Below are 20481 nucleotides of genomic sequence, written 5' to 3' on the forward strand. Positions count from 1 at the left end.
CGGTCTATAAAAACGTGGTGAGAGGAAGCAGATGCTAAACTACAGGACTGTTATGCTAGCACAAACTGGAATATGTTCCGGGATTCTTCCGATGGTATTGAGTACATCACATCAGTCACTGGCTTTATCAGTGCATCGAAGACGTCGTCCCCACAGCAACTGTACGTACATACCCCAACCAGAAGCCACAGGCAACATTTGCACTGAGCTAAAGGGTAGAGCTGCCGCTTTCAAAGAGCAAGACTCTAACCTGGAAGCTTATAACAAAATCCCGTTATGCCCTCCGACGAACTATTAAACAGGCAAAGCATCAATACAGGACTAAGATCGAACCCTAGACCCACTACAATTTGCATACCGCAACAACAGATCCACAGATGAAGCAATCTCTATTGCACTCCACACTGCCCTTTCACACCTGAACAAAAGGAACAACTATGTGAGAATGCTATTCATTGACTACATCTCAGCATTCAACACCATAGCTCCCTCAAAGCTCATCATTACGCTAAGGACCCTGGGACTAAACACCTCCCTCGGCAACTGGATCTTGGACTTCCTGACGGGCCGCCTCCAGGTGGTAAGGGTAGGTAACAACACATCCGCCACGCTGATCCTCAACACGGGGGCCCCTCAGGGGGGCATGCTCAGTACCCTCCTGTACTCCCTGTTCACTCATGACTGCACGGCCAGGCACGACTCCAACACCATCATTTAGTTTGCTGATGACACAACAGTGGTAGGCCTGATCACAGACAATGATGAGACAGCCTATAGGGAGGAGGTCAGAGACCTGACCGTGTGGTGCAAGGACAACAACCTCTCCCTCAACGTGAACAAGACAAAGGAGATGATTGTGGACTACAGGAAAAGGAGGACCGAGAACGCCCCCATTCTTATCGACGAGGCTGTAGTGGAGCATGTTGAGAGATTCAAGTTCCTTGGTGTCCACATCACCAACAAACTAACATGGTCCAAGCACACCAAGACAGTCGTGAAGAGGGCACAAGAAAACCTATTCCCCCTCAGGAGATTGAAAAGATTTGGTCCTCAGATCCTCAAAAGGTTCTACAGCTGCACCGTCGAGAGCATCCTGATGGGTTGCAACACTGCCTGATATTGCATCTGCTCGGCCTCAGACCGCAAGGCACTACAGAGGGTAGTGCGTACGGCCCAGTACATCACCGGGGCCAACTTCTTGCCATCCAGGACCTCTATACCAGGCAGTGTCAGAGGAAGGCCCTAAAAATTTTCAAAGACTCCAGCCACCCTAGTCATAGACTGTTCTCTCTGCTACCGCACGGCAAGCGGAACCGGAGCACCAAGTCTAGGTCCAAGAGGCTCCTAAATAGCTTCTACCCCCAAGCCATAAGACTCCTGAACAGCTAATCAAATGGCTACCCAGACTATTTGCATAGCCCCCCTGCCATCCCCTCTGGAACGCTGCTGCTGCTCTCTGTTATTATCTATGCATAGTCACTTTAATAACTCTAACTACATGTACATATTACCTCAATTACCTCCACACTGGTGCGCCCGCACATTGACTCTGTACTGGTACCCCCTTATTTACTGCTGCTCTTTAATCATTTGTTATTCTTATTACTTACTTTTTGGGGGTCTTTTCTTAAAACTGCATTGTTGGTGAAGGGCTTGTAAGTAAGCATTTCACTGTGAGGTCTACACCTGTTGTATTCTGTGCATGTGACAAATAACATTTGCTTTGATTTCTCATATAAAGTTAGGATTCATGTGATACCCTGTAAGAGCTTTTGTGCACAAACCCCTTCAGTGTCATGAATGTAAAATATTTGGTCACGTGTCAAGTGTGTGCAGAAGGGAAGATCGTATGCCAGATGAAGGGAAATGCTGCAACTGTGGAGGTGACCATGCGCCTGAATTCTTGGAGTGCGCTGTTGAAGGGTGAAGGAGAATACGTTGGCACGGGTAAGGAGTGTCCAGCGTGTCCCCTATCTGGAGGCGGTTAGAAAGTTGTAAGGAACGAGTGGCGGGGAAGAAGCAATGGTAGTAGAGCCACCACGACCAGTGAAGGTTTCTCCTCAACCGAGCGATAGTGAAAATCTACATGTTAAAATGGTGGACTTTGTATTATTTATTGCAATCGTCATGAACTGTACAGCACAAGCAGAGAAGAGGTCTAACAAAATTGGAATGATTGTGAATGCCGCTGTACGTTTTTTGGTTCTTCATGGTTTCACAGACGAGGCCGTGCAAGAAATTCTGTTGGTGAATGTAGCCCCATCACAGGCCCCTGAGCCTGTGTAGGGATGTATTTTGGAGTGGACTATTTTTTTTTTTGTTGACGTGTTTTATTTTGTGTGATGTCGTGTTCCCCCTTTAACATAATTGTTTTGGTTGTTTCTTATTCTACACGCCGTCCAGCTGGTGGCGGTAATGCACCAATAACATTGGATGCCAACCACCGTTAAACCCCATCGAATAAAAATAGGAATTTGTCAATGGTATTAAATTCATTCTAACCTCGCAGCGGTGGTTCACCGCCACCCCCTCTCAAGAAACCGGTGTCGCTGACGTAGTGCCCTGTCTAGAACCCGGATGGAGCAGCCATTGGGGGAAGTGTACAGGGCCTGTCGCTAACTGAGGGATCTCTGGAGTGAAACAAAAAAAAGACGCTAAAGATTCAACTGTGGACAAGTATTGTACCGGATCCAATAACAACATTCTGTGGAGATCTGGAAATAATATCCGGACTTGTTTACCTTTGGACATTCGGACCCTATAAGACTGAGACTTGAACTGTGGAAGTTGAACTGGGGATAGCTAACTACGTGTAGCGGAAAAACACTTTAGCTAACGTTAACTGAGCTGAGAACAATCGAAACCCGGGGCCCCAGATACATTATAGTGACCAGCTAGGCTCCGTGCGAATCCAGGGACTTACTTGATGAATTATGTCCGCCACAAGCATTGACCCTCAGGTAGGCATGACGATGCATCTCGCCCGGCGGTAGCTAGCTAATCTGTTAACTAGCTAACATTGGCTAGCTATTTACGTTCCAGACTTATTTCATGTCTAACGTTAAACTAGCCAACGCTTTAAATTTTGCCGGGTAGTTTGTTGTCAAGCAAGCCAAGTTGCATAGGTTGATACATTGTTTTTGAGGCAAGCTATTTGCTAGTGAACATTAGCTTGCTAGCTAACTTGTTAAGAAATACGGTGTTTAGCGTTAACTAACCTGATGAAGTCAAATGTAAATGGGTCATTGGTTAACATTTGAAGTTAGCTAAATATGTAACGAGCCATATCTAGCTAGGAAGCTAGCCATCTTGCAACGTTTACGTTGCTTGATCGTAACTACCGCTAGCTAGTTAGTCATATTAGGCTATGCGTTTAGCCGGAAAGCTAACCAGCAGATGGGATTCTCCCACAGTGTTCCATAGCCACAACTTTTAACTAGCTAATGTTAGCCTTATCATGGCTAGCTAACTGGTCAGCTAACGTTAGTTAAGTTAGCATATCAGTTGGCTAATTAGTTATCTAGTCCTTGTTTGGTGAAGCTCCCTTTGAAAGCCTAACATGTATGTTTGTTTCCCCCGGGCATGATGCAGAGATCAAAGGGACAAGCATCTAAAGGTAAGAATCATTGCATTTCATATAGGCTTTTCAATCAAATAGGCCTATCTCTAACCTGAATTAAAAACAGCCATGTAGATAATCTTAGAAAAAAAGATTCTACCTAGAACCTAAAAGGCTTCTTCGGCTGTTCCTGCGGGGAACGCTTTAAAGAATCCCGTTGGGTTTCATATAGAATCTCTTTGGGTCCATTTAGAACACTTTCCTCAGAGGGTTCTCCCACAAACACAGCCTAAAATAAGGGCTTCCAAGTGGCGCAAAGGTCTAAGGCACTGCATCTCAGTGCTAGAGGCATCACTACAGACCCTGGTTTGAATCCATGCTGTACCACAACCGGCCGTGATTGGGAGTCCCATAGGGCGGCGCACAATTGGCCCATCGTCGTTAGTTTGGCCGGGGTAGGCCGTCATTGTAAATAAGAATTTGTTCTTAACTGACTTGCCTAGTTAAATAAAAAATAAGGTGACAGATGATCTTTAGTCAACTGCACCAAGTTACAGATTTCCCCCTACGTGAAATGTATCTGATCTAGACAGTGTAGGGCGCGATCTAGAGATGCCCAACACAACCAAAAGTATGTGGACAGCTGCTCGTCGCACATTTCCTTTCAAAATCATCGCAATTAATATGTTGGTCCCCCTTTGCTACTATAACAGCATTCACTCTTCTGGGAAGGCTTTCCACTAGATGTTGAAACATTGCTGCTGGGACTTGCTTCCATTCAGCCACAAGAGGTCGGGCACTGATGTTGGGGGATTAGGCCTGGCTTGTAATCAGCATTCCAATTCATCCCAAAGGTGTTCGAAAGGGTTGAGGGCAGGGCTCTGTGTAGGCCAGTCAAGTTCTTCCACACTGATCTAGACAAACCTTTTCTGTATGGACCTCGCTTTGTACACGGGGGCATTGTGCAGGCCAGTCAAGTTCTTCCACACTGATCTAGACAAACCTTTTCTGTATGGACCTCGCTTTGTACACAGGGTTATTGTCATGCTGAAACAGGAAAAGACCTTCCCCAAACTGTTGCCAGAAAGTTTGAAGCACAGAATCATCTAGAATGGCATTGTATGCTGTAGCATTAAAATTTCCCTTTCACGGGAACTAAGGGGCCTAGCCCGAACCATGAAAACAGCCCCAGACCATTATTCCTCCACCACCAAACTTTACAGTTGGCACTGTGCATTGGGACAGGTCACCTCTCCTGGCATCCGCCAACCCAGATTTGTCTGTTGGACTGGCAGATGGTGAGGCGTGACTCATCACTCCAAAAAATTACTTGTGTCTATATATAGTGTAGTTTGGCTAGTCTAGTACCTTTTGCATGTCAGTTAGCTAAATAAAGGATAGTCAAAAACCTCATTTGCATCATTTGTTTGGTCTGAGTTAGTGAAAAAAATTCAATACCCTCTGGATGAGTTGACTTTGACATGGACACTTCAACAGGAGAGGATTTATGCAGAACATATCCCCCCACACACACACACACATTTAGTGACTCACTGATTATTCACTGCTGTGACGTTGACGGGTGTTGATTATGTTGTTGTGACTAGCCTTTAATTGTGTGTTAGACATTGAGAGGCTGGCAGAACAGGCAGGTAGTGACACACAGCACGGGCCTTGAGGTCACAGCCTGATTCACTTCCAGGTTACTACTTGTTTCTCAGCAAGGGCCAGAGAGGTGTCCTACGAAGCAGGTTTGAGGAGTTAGCGAGGTTAACTTAGGTCTAGTGAGTTCAGCTCGGATATTCAGTCATATGAATGAGGCTAACTTTCTAGCTAGAGCCATAGCAACGAATCCTTCAGAACTATCCTGCTCCAGTGCGGACTAACTCAAGGCTAACTCCCCTGAATGAAATGACTGTGCTGCAGGTTGAGGGCCAGTGAAATCAGATTCCTTCCCTCTAGCGAAGATTGAGTTATCATCCCCTTCATTTGCGGAAGACGACTGATTTAAATATTTAATGAAATGTTTTTGTGGGGAAAAATTGTGACGTGAAAATATTACACATTTAGTAATTACAATGCATTTTAAACTTCATGCAATGTATGTCGGGGTGGGTAAAGTTGCTTGTGCATTGATAAGCACGCCAAAGACGGCATTACCAATAAGTAACAACATAAAGACGTCACTTCTAAAATCCTATTCCGCGGGAGCTGGCGTAGCCTGCATGCTTATCCCCCTGGTGTCTGAGCTGAGTGACAGTGTTAAGAAAGGCTGGCTTGACCACTAAGCAGACTTCAAAATGACCTTCGCCTAACTGACGGTGCAGTGCCACTCACCTGTTATTGTTGAGAAAGGGAACCCTTGCTCACTCTTTCTGTCCAAAATTCTAACTCCTGTGTGTTGTCGTTTCAGTGCAAAACGGTTCACTGCATCAGAAGGAGACTGTCCACGACAATGACTTTGAGCCGTACCTCACTGGCCAATCAACCCAGGTGCGTGACTGGCCGCAGGTGATAATGCTGACCAGTCTTTTATGGGATAATGTTTCCCGTTTCTTATTATTCAATATCTGCACGGCATTTTTGTGACTTTGAATTTACGTGGCGGTGTTTTGTGTCGAAGCTGCAGTTGGTAAGAGTGAAGTTACTCTCCATTTGTATACATCGTTTTCAGTGATGGGTTGGTCTTTTATTTAAGGTCTTAAATCTTTGAATCAAGGTTTCACATTTCCCTAACATAGGCAAGGCCCCTCAAATTCAAATCGACCTCAATGCGGTTGGGATGGATGGGTGGATGGGATGGCGCTAATGTCAAAAGTGACTTTCCGTTGCATGTTAGGAAAACTTACGCAGCAGGTTAGGAGAATTAGGTTAAGGTTAGGAAAACGATTAGGGAAAATGCACAAATTCTCCCCCACCTGACTCGAACGTGCAACTTTTGATCTCACTTTGACCTTAGCTGCATCCCTTCTAGAAATGACCCCTCGAAGCCATATCCTGTGCTTTTTAAAATTCTTTCCCTCTACTCAGGGACTGATTCAGACCTGGGAGACAAGGCATTTATTATCGGGTAAAAAAAGAGAGGAAGAGGTGACATGAGTGATAACAGGTCCAGAAATCTTGTCTCCAGCAGGTGGCCTGTTGTTCACCAAGCGATGTGTTTTTGTATGGAGGTCAGTGTCGAATTTGGTTGAATGGGTTATATGATCGAATCATGGTTTCGTAATGATTAGGTTGTTACGAGTGTACTGGTATAAGTAGGACACGTGACATCCTGTCAACTTTGAGAAAAAGCACTTTGTATCGGTGTCATCACTAGTTACCACAGCCACAAAGTCGTTAATCCTGACTCTACAATTTCTCTTCAAATGTGATTTCAATCCTAACCTGAACCACACTGCTAACCTTATGTCTAACCTTAAGTTAAGGTTAATTTTTGTTTTCATACATTTTTACTAAATAGCCTATTTTGACTTTGTGGCTGTGTTAACTAATGGAAACGGTTGCCTGTTCTTGACACACACGTATCTGCCATCTCATTGGCTGGAATGGTCCCATCTGATCTTGCCTCCTCCCGACTGCCATCCATTTTTGAAGAACTTTCTTTTCATTGTTAGAGCGGCCACTAAAGTATCTGGTCAAGATGCATAATGAATCATCTCTGGTAGAAACCATCAGTACTCCGGACCTCGTAGGGTAAGATTTGAACACCCCTGATCTAATTTAGTTTAGTAGGATCCCCAGTAGCTACTGTACATGCAGCAGCTACTCTTCCTGGTGTCCGCATGAAATATACAAATGCATGACAAAGTACAGAAAAGTTATAAACAAGAACAACATTAGATATTACTTTAAATTCACAATGTTTATTTTTTTCTTCTTAAAAATACGAGTGGTATATTGGAAAGACATCAAGAGACAACAAAAATACTATTTACACACTTCAAATAGATTATTATTTTTTATTTTTTTAAATATACAGTGCAGTTAAATGAGGTGTTTAGAAAAAGGAGAGGTGCTGTGATACAATATATTTTTTTGTGACAGTTTTTGTATTTTTTTATGAGTTTTCCTGAGTAACCTCTGGTGGCAGACCATTCCATGATGACATGGTTCTTTCTATGCATAACTGAGCGACGCATTAAATGTGTTTCTGGTTTGGGTGAAGTGGCGTGTCTGGTGGCTTATGTACAGTGTCTTCAGAAAGTATGACTCCTTGACTTTTTCCACATCTGTTTGTGTTGCAGCCTGAATTTAAAATGGATTACATTTAGATTTTTTTTGTCACTGGCCTAAACACAGTACCCCATAATGTCAAAGTGGATCATTTTTTTGTTGTACTTTAGAATTATTTTCTCAAATGTAATAAAAAATGTCTTGATTCTAAGTATTCAACCCCTTTCTTATGTCAAGCCTAAATAAGTTCAGGAGTAGAAATGTGCTTCAGTCACATAAGTTGCATTTACTCACTTTGTGCAATATAAGTGTTTAACAAGATTTTTGAATGACTACCTCATCTCTGTACTCCCACACCTACAATTATCTGTAAGGTCCCTCAGTCAAGCAATGAATTTCAAACAGATTCAACCACAAAGACCAGGGAGGTTTTCCAAGGCATCACAAAGAAGGGTACCTATTGGTAGATGTGTTTAAAAAAAAAAAGAAAAAAAAAAAGAAGAAGAAAAAAAAAGAAGCTGACTTTGAAAATCCCTTTGAGCATGGTGAAGTTATTAATTACACTTTGGATGGTGTATCAATACACCCAGTCACTACAAAGATACAGACGTCCTTCCTAACTCAGTTGACGGAAAGGAAGAAAACCGCTCGGGGATTTCACCATGAGGCTAATGGTGACTTTAAAACAGTTACAGAGTGTAATGGCTGTGATAGGAGAAACCTGAGGATGGATCAACGACATTGTAGTTACTCAGAGTAAAAGAAGGAAGCCTATAGAGAATGTTTTTTTTTTTTTATTAAAAAAACGTGTCCTGTTTGTAACAAAGCGTTAAAGTAATACTGCAAAAAATGTGGCAGAGCAAAATGTTTTGTCCTGAACGCAAATTTGGGGCAAATCCAATAAAACACATTAGCGAGTACAACTCTCCATATTTTCAAGCATAGTGGTCATGCTATGGGTATGCTTGTAATTGTTAAGGACTGGGTCGTTTTTCAGGATAAAGAAGAAATGGGATAGAGCGAAGAACAGGCAAAATTCTAGAGGAAAACCTGGTTCATTCTGCTTTCCACTAGACACTGGGAGATGAATTCACCTTTCAGCAAGACAATAACCTAAAACACAACGCCAAATATACACTGGAGTTGCTTAACAAGATGACAGTAATTGTTCCTGAGTGGCCAAGATTACTTAAATCTGCATGAAAATCTATAGCAAGACTTAAATGGTTGTGTAGCAATGATTAACAACCAATTTGACAGAGCTTGAATCATTTTTTTAAATAATAGTGGGCAAATATTGTACAATCCAGGTATGCAAAGCTGTTTAGAGACATCTCAGACTCAGCTGTAATCACTGCCAAAGGTGACTGTAACGTGTGTTGACTCAGTGGTGTGAATACTTATGTAAATTATATAAAATGTTTGTCATGGGGTGTTGTGTGTGTATATTGATTAGGAAAATGTATTTAATCCATTTAGAATAAGGCTGTAACGTAACAAAGTGGAAAAAGTGAAGGGGTCTGAATACGTTCCGAATGCTCTGTATATGGTTGAGATCATTATTTTAATCCATTTAGAATAAGACGTAACAAAGTGGAATAAGTCAAGAGGTGTGAATACTTTCTGAAGACACGGTGTATTATCCACCACCTGAGGAAGTGGGAACTCTAAATATGATACTTGCTGAAGACACGGTATGTTATTCACCACCTGAGGAAGTGGGAACTCTAAATATGATACTTTCTGAAGGCACGGTATGTTATTCACCACCTGAGGAAGTGGGAACTCTAAATATGATACTTTCTGAAGGCACGGTATGTTATTCACCACCTGAGGAAGTGGGAACTCTAAATATGATACTTTCTGAAGACACGGTGTATTATTCACCACCTGAGGAAGTGGGAACTCTAAATATGATACTTTCTGAAGGCACGGTGTAGTATTCACCACCTGAGGAAGTGGGAACTCTAAATATGATACTTTCTGAAGACACGGTATGTTATTCACCACCTGAGGAAGTGGGAACTCTAAATATGATACTTTCTGAAGGCACGGTGTAGTATTCACCACCTGAGGAAGTGGGAACTCTAAATATGATATTGTTGCTATATAGCCATGTAAGCTAATTGATGAATCAATCAGTAAATGTATGCTAATGTCCTAAACCTTTCCAGAACTAGGGGTAGGCTACTTATTGTAGGCCTATTCACTGCAAATGGCTCGCTGTGCTCCGAGAGCGTATCAAAACCATACTACAGCCTACTCCGTTTGTAAAGTCGTGGCATGAACTCAATATTAAGAGATGCTAAATAAATTACTCACATAAAGCTGTGACACTCCTCTCTGTAAGTACAACAGCAGTAATAGCTGTTAGAAGAAAAAAAATCCTGCAATTGCTTTTTTGAGCAACGGTCATATGCTCGTGCTTCTCGGAATATATCTCTCCTTCCTCCGTGTGCACAGTGGGGAGAGGGAGTGAGAGTGGCTCTCTCACACAGCATCTGATAGCGAAACCGGGACATGCGAATACTTTCATAACAGGGATCAACGTAATGCATAGACTATTTCTGTGGACCAAATAATGGTTTTAGAACAATCTACAGGAACGTACCACATACGCAAAATGACGACATGCGCAAAATACTTCTACAACAGAAAGACAATATAGGTGTCTGTCATTTTTCGTTTTATCGCCCCAGCTCCAGCCTAGGCCTACATTTTACAGTTGGTTTTCACAGTGGAGTGGAGATTCTAGGTGGATATTTATAGTAGATGAAAGTTCAGTATCAAGTACTGCATATTATGATGACGTAGGGCTGGGCGACATGAGAAAAATATCCTATCACGGTATTTTTACAAAATTGGACGGTAATAACAGTATTTTATGTTTTTGAATAATACAATTACACGTTTGCTTTATGAGTAGTGTGTGTGACCATTGGGTGGCAACACATATATTCTAAATTATTTCAACGGGTCTTCATTCTGATTTGTTTTATACCGTTCAACTTCAACCTAAAATAATTTCCTGCATTTCCTGCACTCATTTGAGATCATTTCCACACTGCCACGATACGGGCAAAAATACTAGGCCTTATTTTTAACCAAATGTGGTAATTGCGATTTGACTTGTGATTCATAGCAAAACACTTGGGTGACCTGTTGGAATCATGGAAATATAACGTTTATTATAATTCTATAGTTAGAATATAATAGTGGACACTTTAAACACAGTGTTGTTTGGCATGACAATGAATGAACATGCCTGGGAGGACTTATTGTGACAGGGTAGGAACCAAAGTGTTGACAAGCGTTTCCTAGGGGACCCTATAATCTTTCAGCTGTACCTGCACCATAACTCCTGTATTTTTCATCCTATAACTTGTTCTATGTCTTTTTAAATGTTGAGCCAACATGTTTTCATCACTTTTATTTCAATAACTGATCAAAACTCATTTTCCCCTGCTCTCTCTTGTCTCTCTGCAGCAGACATATAGTGAGCAGTATGTGTGGAACATCAAATCGCAATAAAATCACAGTATAGAATCGCAGTACATTATAGAACGTGCACCTAAGCATCGTAATGATATTGTATCGTGAGGTCCCTGACAATTCCCAGACCTATATTTTTTTCTTCATTTACTAGCCGAGTGTTTTGTGAACTGCTGTTTATTAGTGTTGCACAATGTTAAGCAAACACCAAAAGACAAAATGAAACATATTTTTTACATCACTGTCCTAGATTATTGATGTCGTTGTTCTACCTCCACAGAGCAACAACTACCAGTCCATGACTGACCCCTACCTGTCCAGCTACTACGCCCCTTCCATCGGCTTCCCCTACCCCCTCAACGAGGCCCCTTGGTCCACCGGCGGAGACCCTCCCATCCCTTACCTCACCCCCTACGGACCCTTGAGCAATGGAGACCACCACTTTATGCCCGACACCATGTTTGGCCAGCCTGGAGGGCTTGGGAACAGTATTTACCCCCATCGTTTTAACTTTTTCCCTGAGAACCCGACCTTCTCCACCTGGGGCACCAGTGGCTCCCAGGGCCAGCAGACTCAGAGCTCATACGGGGGTAGCTATAGCTACCCTCCCAGCTCCCTGGGGGGCACCCTGGTGCCTGACAGCCAGACAGGCTTCCACAGCGACACCATCAACAAGGCCCCAGGCATGAACAGCCTGGAGCAGGGCATGGTGGGCCTAAAAATCGGTGGTGACATCACAGGCCAGGGGTCAGGGGTCAAGGCTGTGGGCTCTGTGATTGGTGGACCGCCGGCGGTGGCGCAGGGGAACGGGGGTACGCCCATCGGTATGCCCCTGCCCAAGCCCACCTCATGGGCGGCCATTGCCAGTAAGCCGGCCAAGCCCCAGCAGCTGAAGGCCAAGATGACACCAGGCATGTCCAGCCCTGGGGGAGCCCTGCCCCCTCCGCCCATCAAACACAACATGGACATCGGCACCTGGGACAACAAGGGGCCTGTGAATAAAGTGGCCCAAGCCCCCATGCAGCAGGCTATGAGCATGCCACTTGGTCACCCCATGCAGCCCCCTCCCCAGTCTCTGGTGCAGCAGCAGATCCAGCCCATGGCCTTACAGCACCAGCCCCCTCAACCCTACCAGAACCAAACCCCACCACCCCAGACCCGCTGGGTTGCCCCACGCAACCGTAACTTCAGCTACGGGCAGGTAGGGGCCGGAATGGATGGTGGCAGTATGATTGCCGTAGTTGGCGGGGGTAACGGTGCCCCCCTTGGTCCTGCCAGTATGGTACCCGGTGGAGCAGAGAACCACCCGGTGCTGGAGAAGCTGCGTGCAGCCCACAGCTACAACCCCAGGGAGTTTGAGTGGAACCTGAAGAACGGCCGCGTGTTCATCATCAAGAGCTACTCTGAGGACGACATCCACCGCTCCATCAAGTACTCCATCTGGTGCAGCACCGAGCACGGCAACAAGCGCCTGGACGGGGCCTTCCGCGGCCTCAACTTCAAGGGACCCGTCTACCTGCTGTTCAGCGTCAACGGCAGTGGCCACTTCTGCGGCGTGGCAGAGATGCGCTCTCCCGTGGACTACGGCACTAGCGCTGGCGTGTGGGCGCAGGACAAGTGGAAGGGTAAGTTTGATGTGGACTGGCTGTTTGTGAAGGACGTGCCCAACAGCCAGCTGCGCCACATCCGCCTGGAGAACAACGACAACAAGCCGGTGACCAACTCCCGGGACACCCAGGAAGTGCCTCTGGAGAAGGCCAAGCAGGTGCTGAAGATCATCAAGGGTTACAAGCACACCACCTCCATCTTCGATGACTTCTCCCACTATGAGAAGAGGCAGGAGGAGGAGGAGGAGGTGCGCAAGGTGGGTTAGATACGCTGGTCTGGTTAAATTCAGTCCATCCACTCCTAGGCTTTAGGGATGCTAAACAACCTCCCATGAAGTTATATTGATTTTTACCTGTTTCAAATGCTGTCCTTTGTTGTTGGTAAAAGACATTTGATTCATTGACATTGTTTTGTCATTTGTCATCATCTTGGCGGATATGAAAATGGTATGCTTATCAGGATCAGTTTCGAGCCTCTCATATCCCTTCAATAGATGTCCAGAAGAAGTTACTTTATATCTATGCAACTGTGTGCTTGACTGCCACCTCTTCTTCTCTCCCTCTACTCCTGCTGTCAGGTCTTTGAGCCACCTGCACCCATCCAGAACCGGTCTCGACTGGATCAGGTACCTGTCTCTTCACTGGAATCCATTTTGGTGACTCGTGGTTTATTTAATGGAGTGTTATTTAATGTTATTCATGTCCTTCTCTTGTCTCCCCACAGGAGTGCCAAAACAGGAGTAAACAACAGTAGAAGACATTTATCCTTGGCTTGATCCACATTTACACTAGGACTTTTGATTTCAAAGACAGAAGAATTCAGAATTTATTTTGAAAAAAATAAGTCATTTTTTAAATATTTAATCCTGGTGAATTTCTGCCACCGCCGTTGAGACTTGCGCTTTGTGCTCCAGGTACCACCCACCCACCTCTTGTGCAGGGATAACAAGCTGATTTAATGTATTACCTAGCCACCACCACTGCACTGTTTTAGTTCTGATTGACTTAGATTTTTACGTTCTCTCCGTCATGTACTCTTTCTCGTCAGACTGGGTTGGTTTTGACCTTTCCTGCCCCCTTCCTCCCTTCTCTTGCTCAAATTCAATCAGGGTTTGACAGCACCAAGGAGAAGAGAATGTCTGCCACTTTATATTTCTCTCCAATCAGGAACTGCCGTGTCCTGCCCCTGTTTGTCCATTAGGGGGCGGTGTTGCCATGCTTCAGAGGTTTAACTGTGCCAACAGGGTTGGAGGATCCCAAAGGCAACATTTTCGGACTTGGAACTGTGTGCGATTAATAAGACTTCAATGGTTTATCTATTTTTCATTCAAGATCAACAAAGTCTATATTTTTTGGCTTACTATTGACAATTTTCAGTTCAGAAAGCTGCTTTTCTGGAGCCTTAATATGTTATTTTCTAGTTATTGATGACATGTAAGAAGAACTGCTCTTTAATAACTGACAGTGCTGGAGAAATCAGGGATAGTGTGAAGTCACAGACTCTGGACATTTCACAGGAGTAAGTGCAAAGGCCTCTGGGAAGTAAGTAACTGATGTGTGTCCTCCAGGATGACGGAGCTCTCACGATCTGAATCCAAAATTGTACAATTTTACATCCCTCATACCCCTCCACTTTGGTTTGTTTTGATAAATGACGGTTTTGTATGTTTCATCATTGGGAGATTCTGTTGACGTATTCAAGCCAGTCTGAGAGAAATGTAGCATTCACCATTTTAAAAAGATTTTTTAATTATGTGACGTAACTGCTACATATGAATGAATTGTTTGTTGCTCTTTTTGGGAAAATCACTTCGGTTAATTGTCCGCTGGCCATCATTTTGTCTTAATCCTTTGTTTTGTTTGACTTTTTTTGCTTCTCAAAATGTGGTTTTGCTATAAATCCAGGGCTCTACGCTGACTTTTACAAGGATCACGTGTGTGCTTTTAGTTGAAAAATGTAGGAGCACACAAAGAAATGATTTAGGAGCACAATGAAAAAATGATTGAAATAACAAGCCGTTTTCTTTGTTGTAATGGTGCAAGCGTGACGGTCATGAATCCGCGCTCAGTGAGTTCTCCATGGCACCCAGGCGCTGCGGTACAGGGAAGTATCATTGCAACAGCTATCATCTGGGTGGGTTTTCTTTCTAAGTGCACTGTTGCTCCTAAATAACATTTCCAGGTCGCTCAGTAAAATATTTAGGCGGCGTATGCGGCTGAAATGGTTACACTGTCGAGCCCTGAAATCTATCATTTCCTTTTGTAATGCTAAGCTTTAACTTAGGAACATATAGTGACGGAGAACGCCTACAACGTATAACCTGCAAATAATGTAACTGATTTACTATCAAGAGTAAGAAAAACACAAAAACAAGAACGAAATATGCTTTCTGTGTTTTTCCTTGTTGCCGAAAATGTGTGTGTGTGCTTTTAGAATGGAGTCATTTGATTAATATATGAAAGAGATTGATTGGGGGTTGAACATTGAAAATATCTCTCTAATTAATCGCCTACAATGCGTAATCATGCAGGCTGTCAACAGGTTTAAAGCTGGAATCTGCATTAGGTGAAACCGCGCCGCATTTGTTATTGTTTTGTGTATGAAAGGACTGAATCATCCAGCAGCACCTTGATAACATATATCATCATAGACCAGAAGAGTACGTACTATCGCGGGTGCAGGGATGTGCATTGATGTATGAGGGGAAACGAACCGTGTTCATTGTTTTGAAGTAATGTATTTGTTTTAATATCGCAGAAGGAGCTACGGATTCCAGCTTTAAACACCATACAATCCTTCGAGTAGTGCTTACTGCTTTTCAATGTTTTCTGTCATTTTATGCCACGTGTCTGTGAACACTTGGACAGGACAGAGTGCTAAATGACAGTAATGACATGGATGTGAATGCTGTCGCTCCACTGTACACGAGCATGGACTCGTCTCTTGTGTTCATGAAGTTGTGTAACTTGCGATGTGCGTGGATCGGTTCCCGACTTGCTGGATGTGTGGTGCTCGATTGTGTCTGTGTCACCACAGTCCCTTCTCAGATGTTGGTTTTGTCTGTACTCTGTAGCGTAGCTGCCCCGTTGCCTGGCCAGTGTAGTGTATAATTCTCGTATGACTGGAGACATGACCTATGACCTTATACAGGGGACACCCTGGGTGCATCTCGATTTAGGGAGAATCTCAATTTTATACTCGTCCTCTTTTTGCCTCTTCAAAACCCGTTGGAGAAGGTCAGAGGGGCGGGACCTATGGCTTTCTCATCCAATGGGTTCTGAGAAGGAGATGACTAGAGGGGACGCTAGGAGTATGCATTTGAGAGTCTAAAGTGACTTCCTTCCTCTCCTTGATCTGCACTAATGTGAAAACACAGTGTTAAAGCCATATGGGTGGATGCCTTGCATGGTGTTTCAGTCCTCTTTCACACCAGTATAGATAAAGAAGACAAGTGGAGACAGCTACTTTACCCTATAGACATGCATCACTGTTGCCTTTCTTTTGGTCGAGAAGCATGGAATGGTTGTGATGCCAATTGTTTAGGACTTACACGCACGTGTCAAATGATTTGCTGTAAGAGGGCCATGTTTGTGGTTTTAAAATAAATGATATCTACTACAGAATAATGAAATCAAATCAAAAAAAATATTCAAAGGAATTATCGTCGTATAGACTTGCAAGTAAACCACTATAGCTATATCAGTGGGAGTAACCTGTAAGGTTTTTAAAACCCAATCTCGTTTATTTTTTATTTTTTTCCTTTAGAAGAAATCAAGCCTTAATAAAAATATTTAGCATCAAGCACTTTGTCTTCATCTCATTACTGCTGACAATTCTGGAGAGAGACTTTTTCATTTAAAACATGAGTGAATGTTTTTTTGTTTTTTTTACAGAAAGGGCCTGTCCAAGAGCTGTGTTGTATTGAACTGAAATCAACTGGGTGATGATTTTCAACTGGCCATTATAATGACCTAAGTGGCATCCTAGAATTGCATTTTTATTTCAGGCAAGAATTCCCAGTATATTGAGTCATGTTTTTTTTTCTTGTTGGACAACTATGCCATGATCGAGGTGTCTACTTCATAACATTCTGATGCAGAACCATATGAAGACAATTTGACTAGACTGAATGAGAAAATGTATGTGGAGCAGGGTTGGGAGTCAGTTCCATTTCCATTCCAGTTAATGCAGAAAGTAAACCAAATTCCAAATGTTCCTCATTGAATTGGACATGGATTTGGAATAGTATTTTTCTGCATTAAAAAGTGTATTTTCTGAATTTACTGGAACATTAAATGGAACCCCAAACCTGATGCAGAACACGTGATGGTAAGTAACTCCCTTGTCCGGGACAGTAGGCCTACATTTCCACGGACACTAATGTGCTATTTTGAATAGATCAGTAGACCTATAAAATAAGTCAGAAAACAGCTCAGGTCAAGCCCAAGTAAATTTTATTGACTGATTAAAGTATATTCACGCAGTGGCGACCTTTCATTCAGGGCCAAAAAAAAATGTTTTGGGGTGGGGCTTGCCTGTTTTGTGTGTTATTTGGCATTAATATGTGTCACATATCAGTTTGTCAACAATGTAAAAAAAAATATATATATAATTGAGTTACTAAAGCTGCATGCAAATATGTTGTCTTTTTGGCTTTCTTGAGTAAGGCAGCCCCAAAATGCAGGTGTTTCTTTCTAGCTCAGTGATTTTCTGTGGTGGTGAGGCAAGCCAGCAGAAAATATGGAGCGTTGCGCCGTGATTGGTTCAGTATTCTGTCGCTCATGGGGACACTACGTCACCGCCAAGCGTAGAGCTCTAAAATAAAACTATAGCCCCTTTGGGTGCTGCAATAGAGCTACATTAGAAGAGCATATCCAAGAAGGCTCAAGGTCATTAGACACAGATAAAATTACGTCAAATCACGTTATATGTACAGTAGCTTTGATTTGACTGATCATGTCAACATCATACTTTTAAAATCTTAGCTAGCAGTCATCATCATAAATCAAGTCGACAATCTACTGGCAAATCCTTTTTAATCCTTGTCATGTGAAGAGAAATAATGAAGATAATTTATAGATAAAACGTATCGGTGGTTAACAGCCATTGGACATCAACATTACACAGCAAGTTGGAAATCGCAAATTCGACCATGAGTGGTTTGGAAGGAATCAGTGGCTAACTGCAAGCATTGTAAAGCATTCATTAGCCTGCTATTCAGTGGAGTGGCTGTGTGGTCCCAAATCTAAGATTAAGGCTCTATTTTCCTAGTTTAAAATTATAAACATGCTGTCAATTAAGCATTATTTATGCTGCGCTCAAAACAACTGTTAACTCGTTACTGCAAAATCTGACTTTAGCGAGTTCAAGACAACTGAGAACTCAGGAAAATGAGCTAAGACTGTGAAAATACGTTTTGAACTTTCATCCAACTCGGAATTGTAAATCGGGAACTCTAGCCTCTTTCTAGAGCTACGACTTGAAGATCACTGACCTCATCATGATTCAACTTTTTTTTAAACTTCCCAGTTGTCTTGAAAGCACCATAAATCCAGAGAATGCCAGACTTTGATGAGAAATTCTGATGACAAAATTTGCCCACGAAGGACCACCGCGCCACCTTCCTGTTCAAGTGAGCACAGCACAACAAGGTGAGTTCAAAAATGTGTTGCATGCTGTTGCATAAATGATGTAATATACCAGGGAGATATGTATACTGTAGCTAATAAAGTAATACATAGTGTATGTTGTGTAGTAAGCTGTTAGTTGCCCATGTGCCTCACCCTAAAAATGTTGTTAATTTTCACCTCTTAATTTCACCTACTGTTCTGAGTTGATGGTGGACATGTAGCATATAGTCTGTTTTAGAGAAATGTAATAATCTAATATTGTAAGAGCTTTCATTGTCTGTGTATATGCCCCCTTAAATTTATCCTACAGTTCTGACTTGCTGTACAGAAAGAACACTGTAAGAATGGCCCATGTTCTGAATTGTGTCACTGTACATTTCAAAAGTGCTGAACAAATAGTTATATTGACTACATCAGTCCTAGCTCGCTCATAAGTGTGTTAATCGAAATTACGGTTTGCCTCTTATCCGCTTGTCGTCCCCTTATGCCATAGTTTGTAAATCTCAATTGTCAGTAGAAACCACATTTGTTTATTAAGCAAGTCAGCAATATCAGCTATGTTTTTTTTAAAGGTAGTAAATGAGGCTGAATGAACTGTTTCGCTGCCAGACTCTGCTTAATAGACAGGTGTAGCAGTGGGACGGTGTTGTGACTGCTGTTGGGACTCTGCAGATTTATGTAGGCCCTAACAGTTTGTGGGAACCGTTTTTCACCGTTATAGTGCAATTCGTGTATTGTTTAGTGTTGTGTAGTGGCTTTGCTGGCATGCATCCCAGCATTTTTTCGGGGTTGGCCCAACAAGATTACATGCTAAAATCAACACTGTTTTCACGCGATGTACGTTTATTTAGTCGCTGGTTCAAGCGGCCAATGAATTGTAGCCTAACATCAGCATGATATAGGCACAGGTCTATGCCTACGTGAATGAATTTAAACAAGGCTTCTCCTGCTTTTCAGATCCGCCATTGGGTGGGACGAGTTGAGAAGACCGCCCGGAACAGTGGGATTGAGAGGAGGAGTCGTCGGCCTGTATGCTCCCTGGGCAGCGACGGGACTAAGTAGGCTAGGTCTAAGTAAGTCTCCTAGCTGTCCAGCATGATCATAGGGTAGGCTACAATATATGTTATATAGGCCTAACTGAAATACCAAAACTGAACGACTTTTTATCAGCCTTTTAATCATGTTAGTCCTAGGCTAGACCTATGGTAAACGTTCTATTGCTAAATTCATCCACGCAACCTGGCGGGAGCTCTCCATGGTCCTGATAGACTATCGTTAGACTAACCTACTGAGGAAATCTCAATTTGTTTTAAGACATTCCTACTACGTGATCTTGATAGGCCTAATGTCTTGCGTTGCTCGAATCGTTGTCACATATGCACTTTATACCGGTATGCCTATTTTACATAATTATTTAACTGAAACCTTCCCCCTTTCCTAAGTTGTAACAAAATCACACAAACAATTAAATAATAGCCTATTTCACTCATTTATTGGTCATGTCGAACAAAACATTCCACGTGTAGGCTACATACGGACCTAACATAGAAAATAATTTGAACAACGTGACCTTGTAAAAACATGTTTGGACATTTTAATCAGAGTATATATTTCACTGTTGATACAACCAACTACTTACCTGAGCGATCTTGATAACACTCTCAATCATTCAGAATATCCAAAATATCCATATCCTCGGATTTGTCTTCTCTATCAAACATGCCTATATGATATTGGGTCCCAGAAAAGTTATTATTGGTGCCTGCTGCAATTATATAATAGGTCTACATTGTATTTATGTCTATTTGTTGTTGTTTTGTTCCTGCTAGGCCATTGTTTTATAGAAAAACCTAAGGTCGGAGTCATTTTTGAATAGTCCGTATTTGAGTTGGCCTAGGCTACATAGCATTTATACAATCACGCCTATAGCTCCCGCCAGTGATATTCCATGTCAATATGGTTCCTATAGGTGGCATTGACTCAGGAAACGCTCATGACAAGGCGTTATGGCGGTAG

At 42.8% G+C, this 20481-nt stretch overlaps 1 protein-coding gene across 3 annotated transcripts; it reads left to right on the top strand.

Moving 5' to 3' along the window:
• The first annotated feature begins 2490 nt into the window (after positions 1 to 2490).
• Positions 2491 to 16636, top strand: LOC129824394 (YTH domain-containing family protein 1-like). Of its 3 annotated transcripts, none has more exons than XM_055883994.1 (6): positions 2491 to 2960; positions 3592 to 3616; positions 5973 to 6070; positions 11508 to 13091; positions 13413 to 13460; positions 13559 to 16636. In XM_055883994.1, the coding sequence occupies exons 1-6, from the start codon at positions 2934 to 2936 to the stop codon at positions 13586 to 13588; spliced, it is 1812 nt and encodes a 603-aa protein (XP_055739969.1). In that variant the 5' UTR covers positions 2491 to 2933; the 3' UTR covers positions 13589 to 16636. The 3 variants fall into 3 exon arrangements, with proteins under 3 accessions (XP_055739969.1, XP_055739970.1, XP_055739971.1); XM_055883995.1 differs by having other exon boundaries at positions 5973 to 6052; XM_055883996.1 differs by lacking the exon at positions 5973 to 6070.
• Positions 16637 to 20481: the final 3845 nt, after the last annotated feature.

The sequence above is a fragment of the Salvelinus fontinalis genome, chromosome 26, assembly GCF_029448725.1.
Source record: "Salvelinus fontinalis isolate EN_2023a chromosome 26, ASM2944872v1, whole genome shotgun sequence".
Classification (NCBI taxonomy): domain Eukaryota; kingdom Metazoa; phylum Chordata; class Actinopteri; order Salmoniformes; family Salmonidae; genus Salvelinus; species Salvelinus fontinalis.

Bases quoted from the DNA above. Each gene is read 5' to 3' on its own strand.
- LOC129824394 (XM_055883994.1), top strand. From the start codon at position 2,934: ATGTCCGCCACAAGCATTGACCCTCAG. The intron at 2,961-3,591 runs GTAGGCATGACG...GGCATGATGCAG, and splicing joins CCACAAGCATTGACCCTCAG to AGATCAAAGGGACAAGCATC. The intron at 6,071-11,507 runs GTGATAATGCTG...CTACCTCCACAG, and splicing joins AGGTGCGTGACTGGCCGCAG to AGCAACAACTACCAGTCCAT.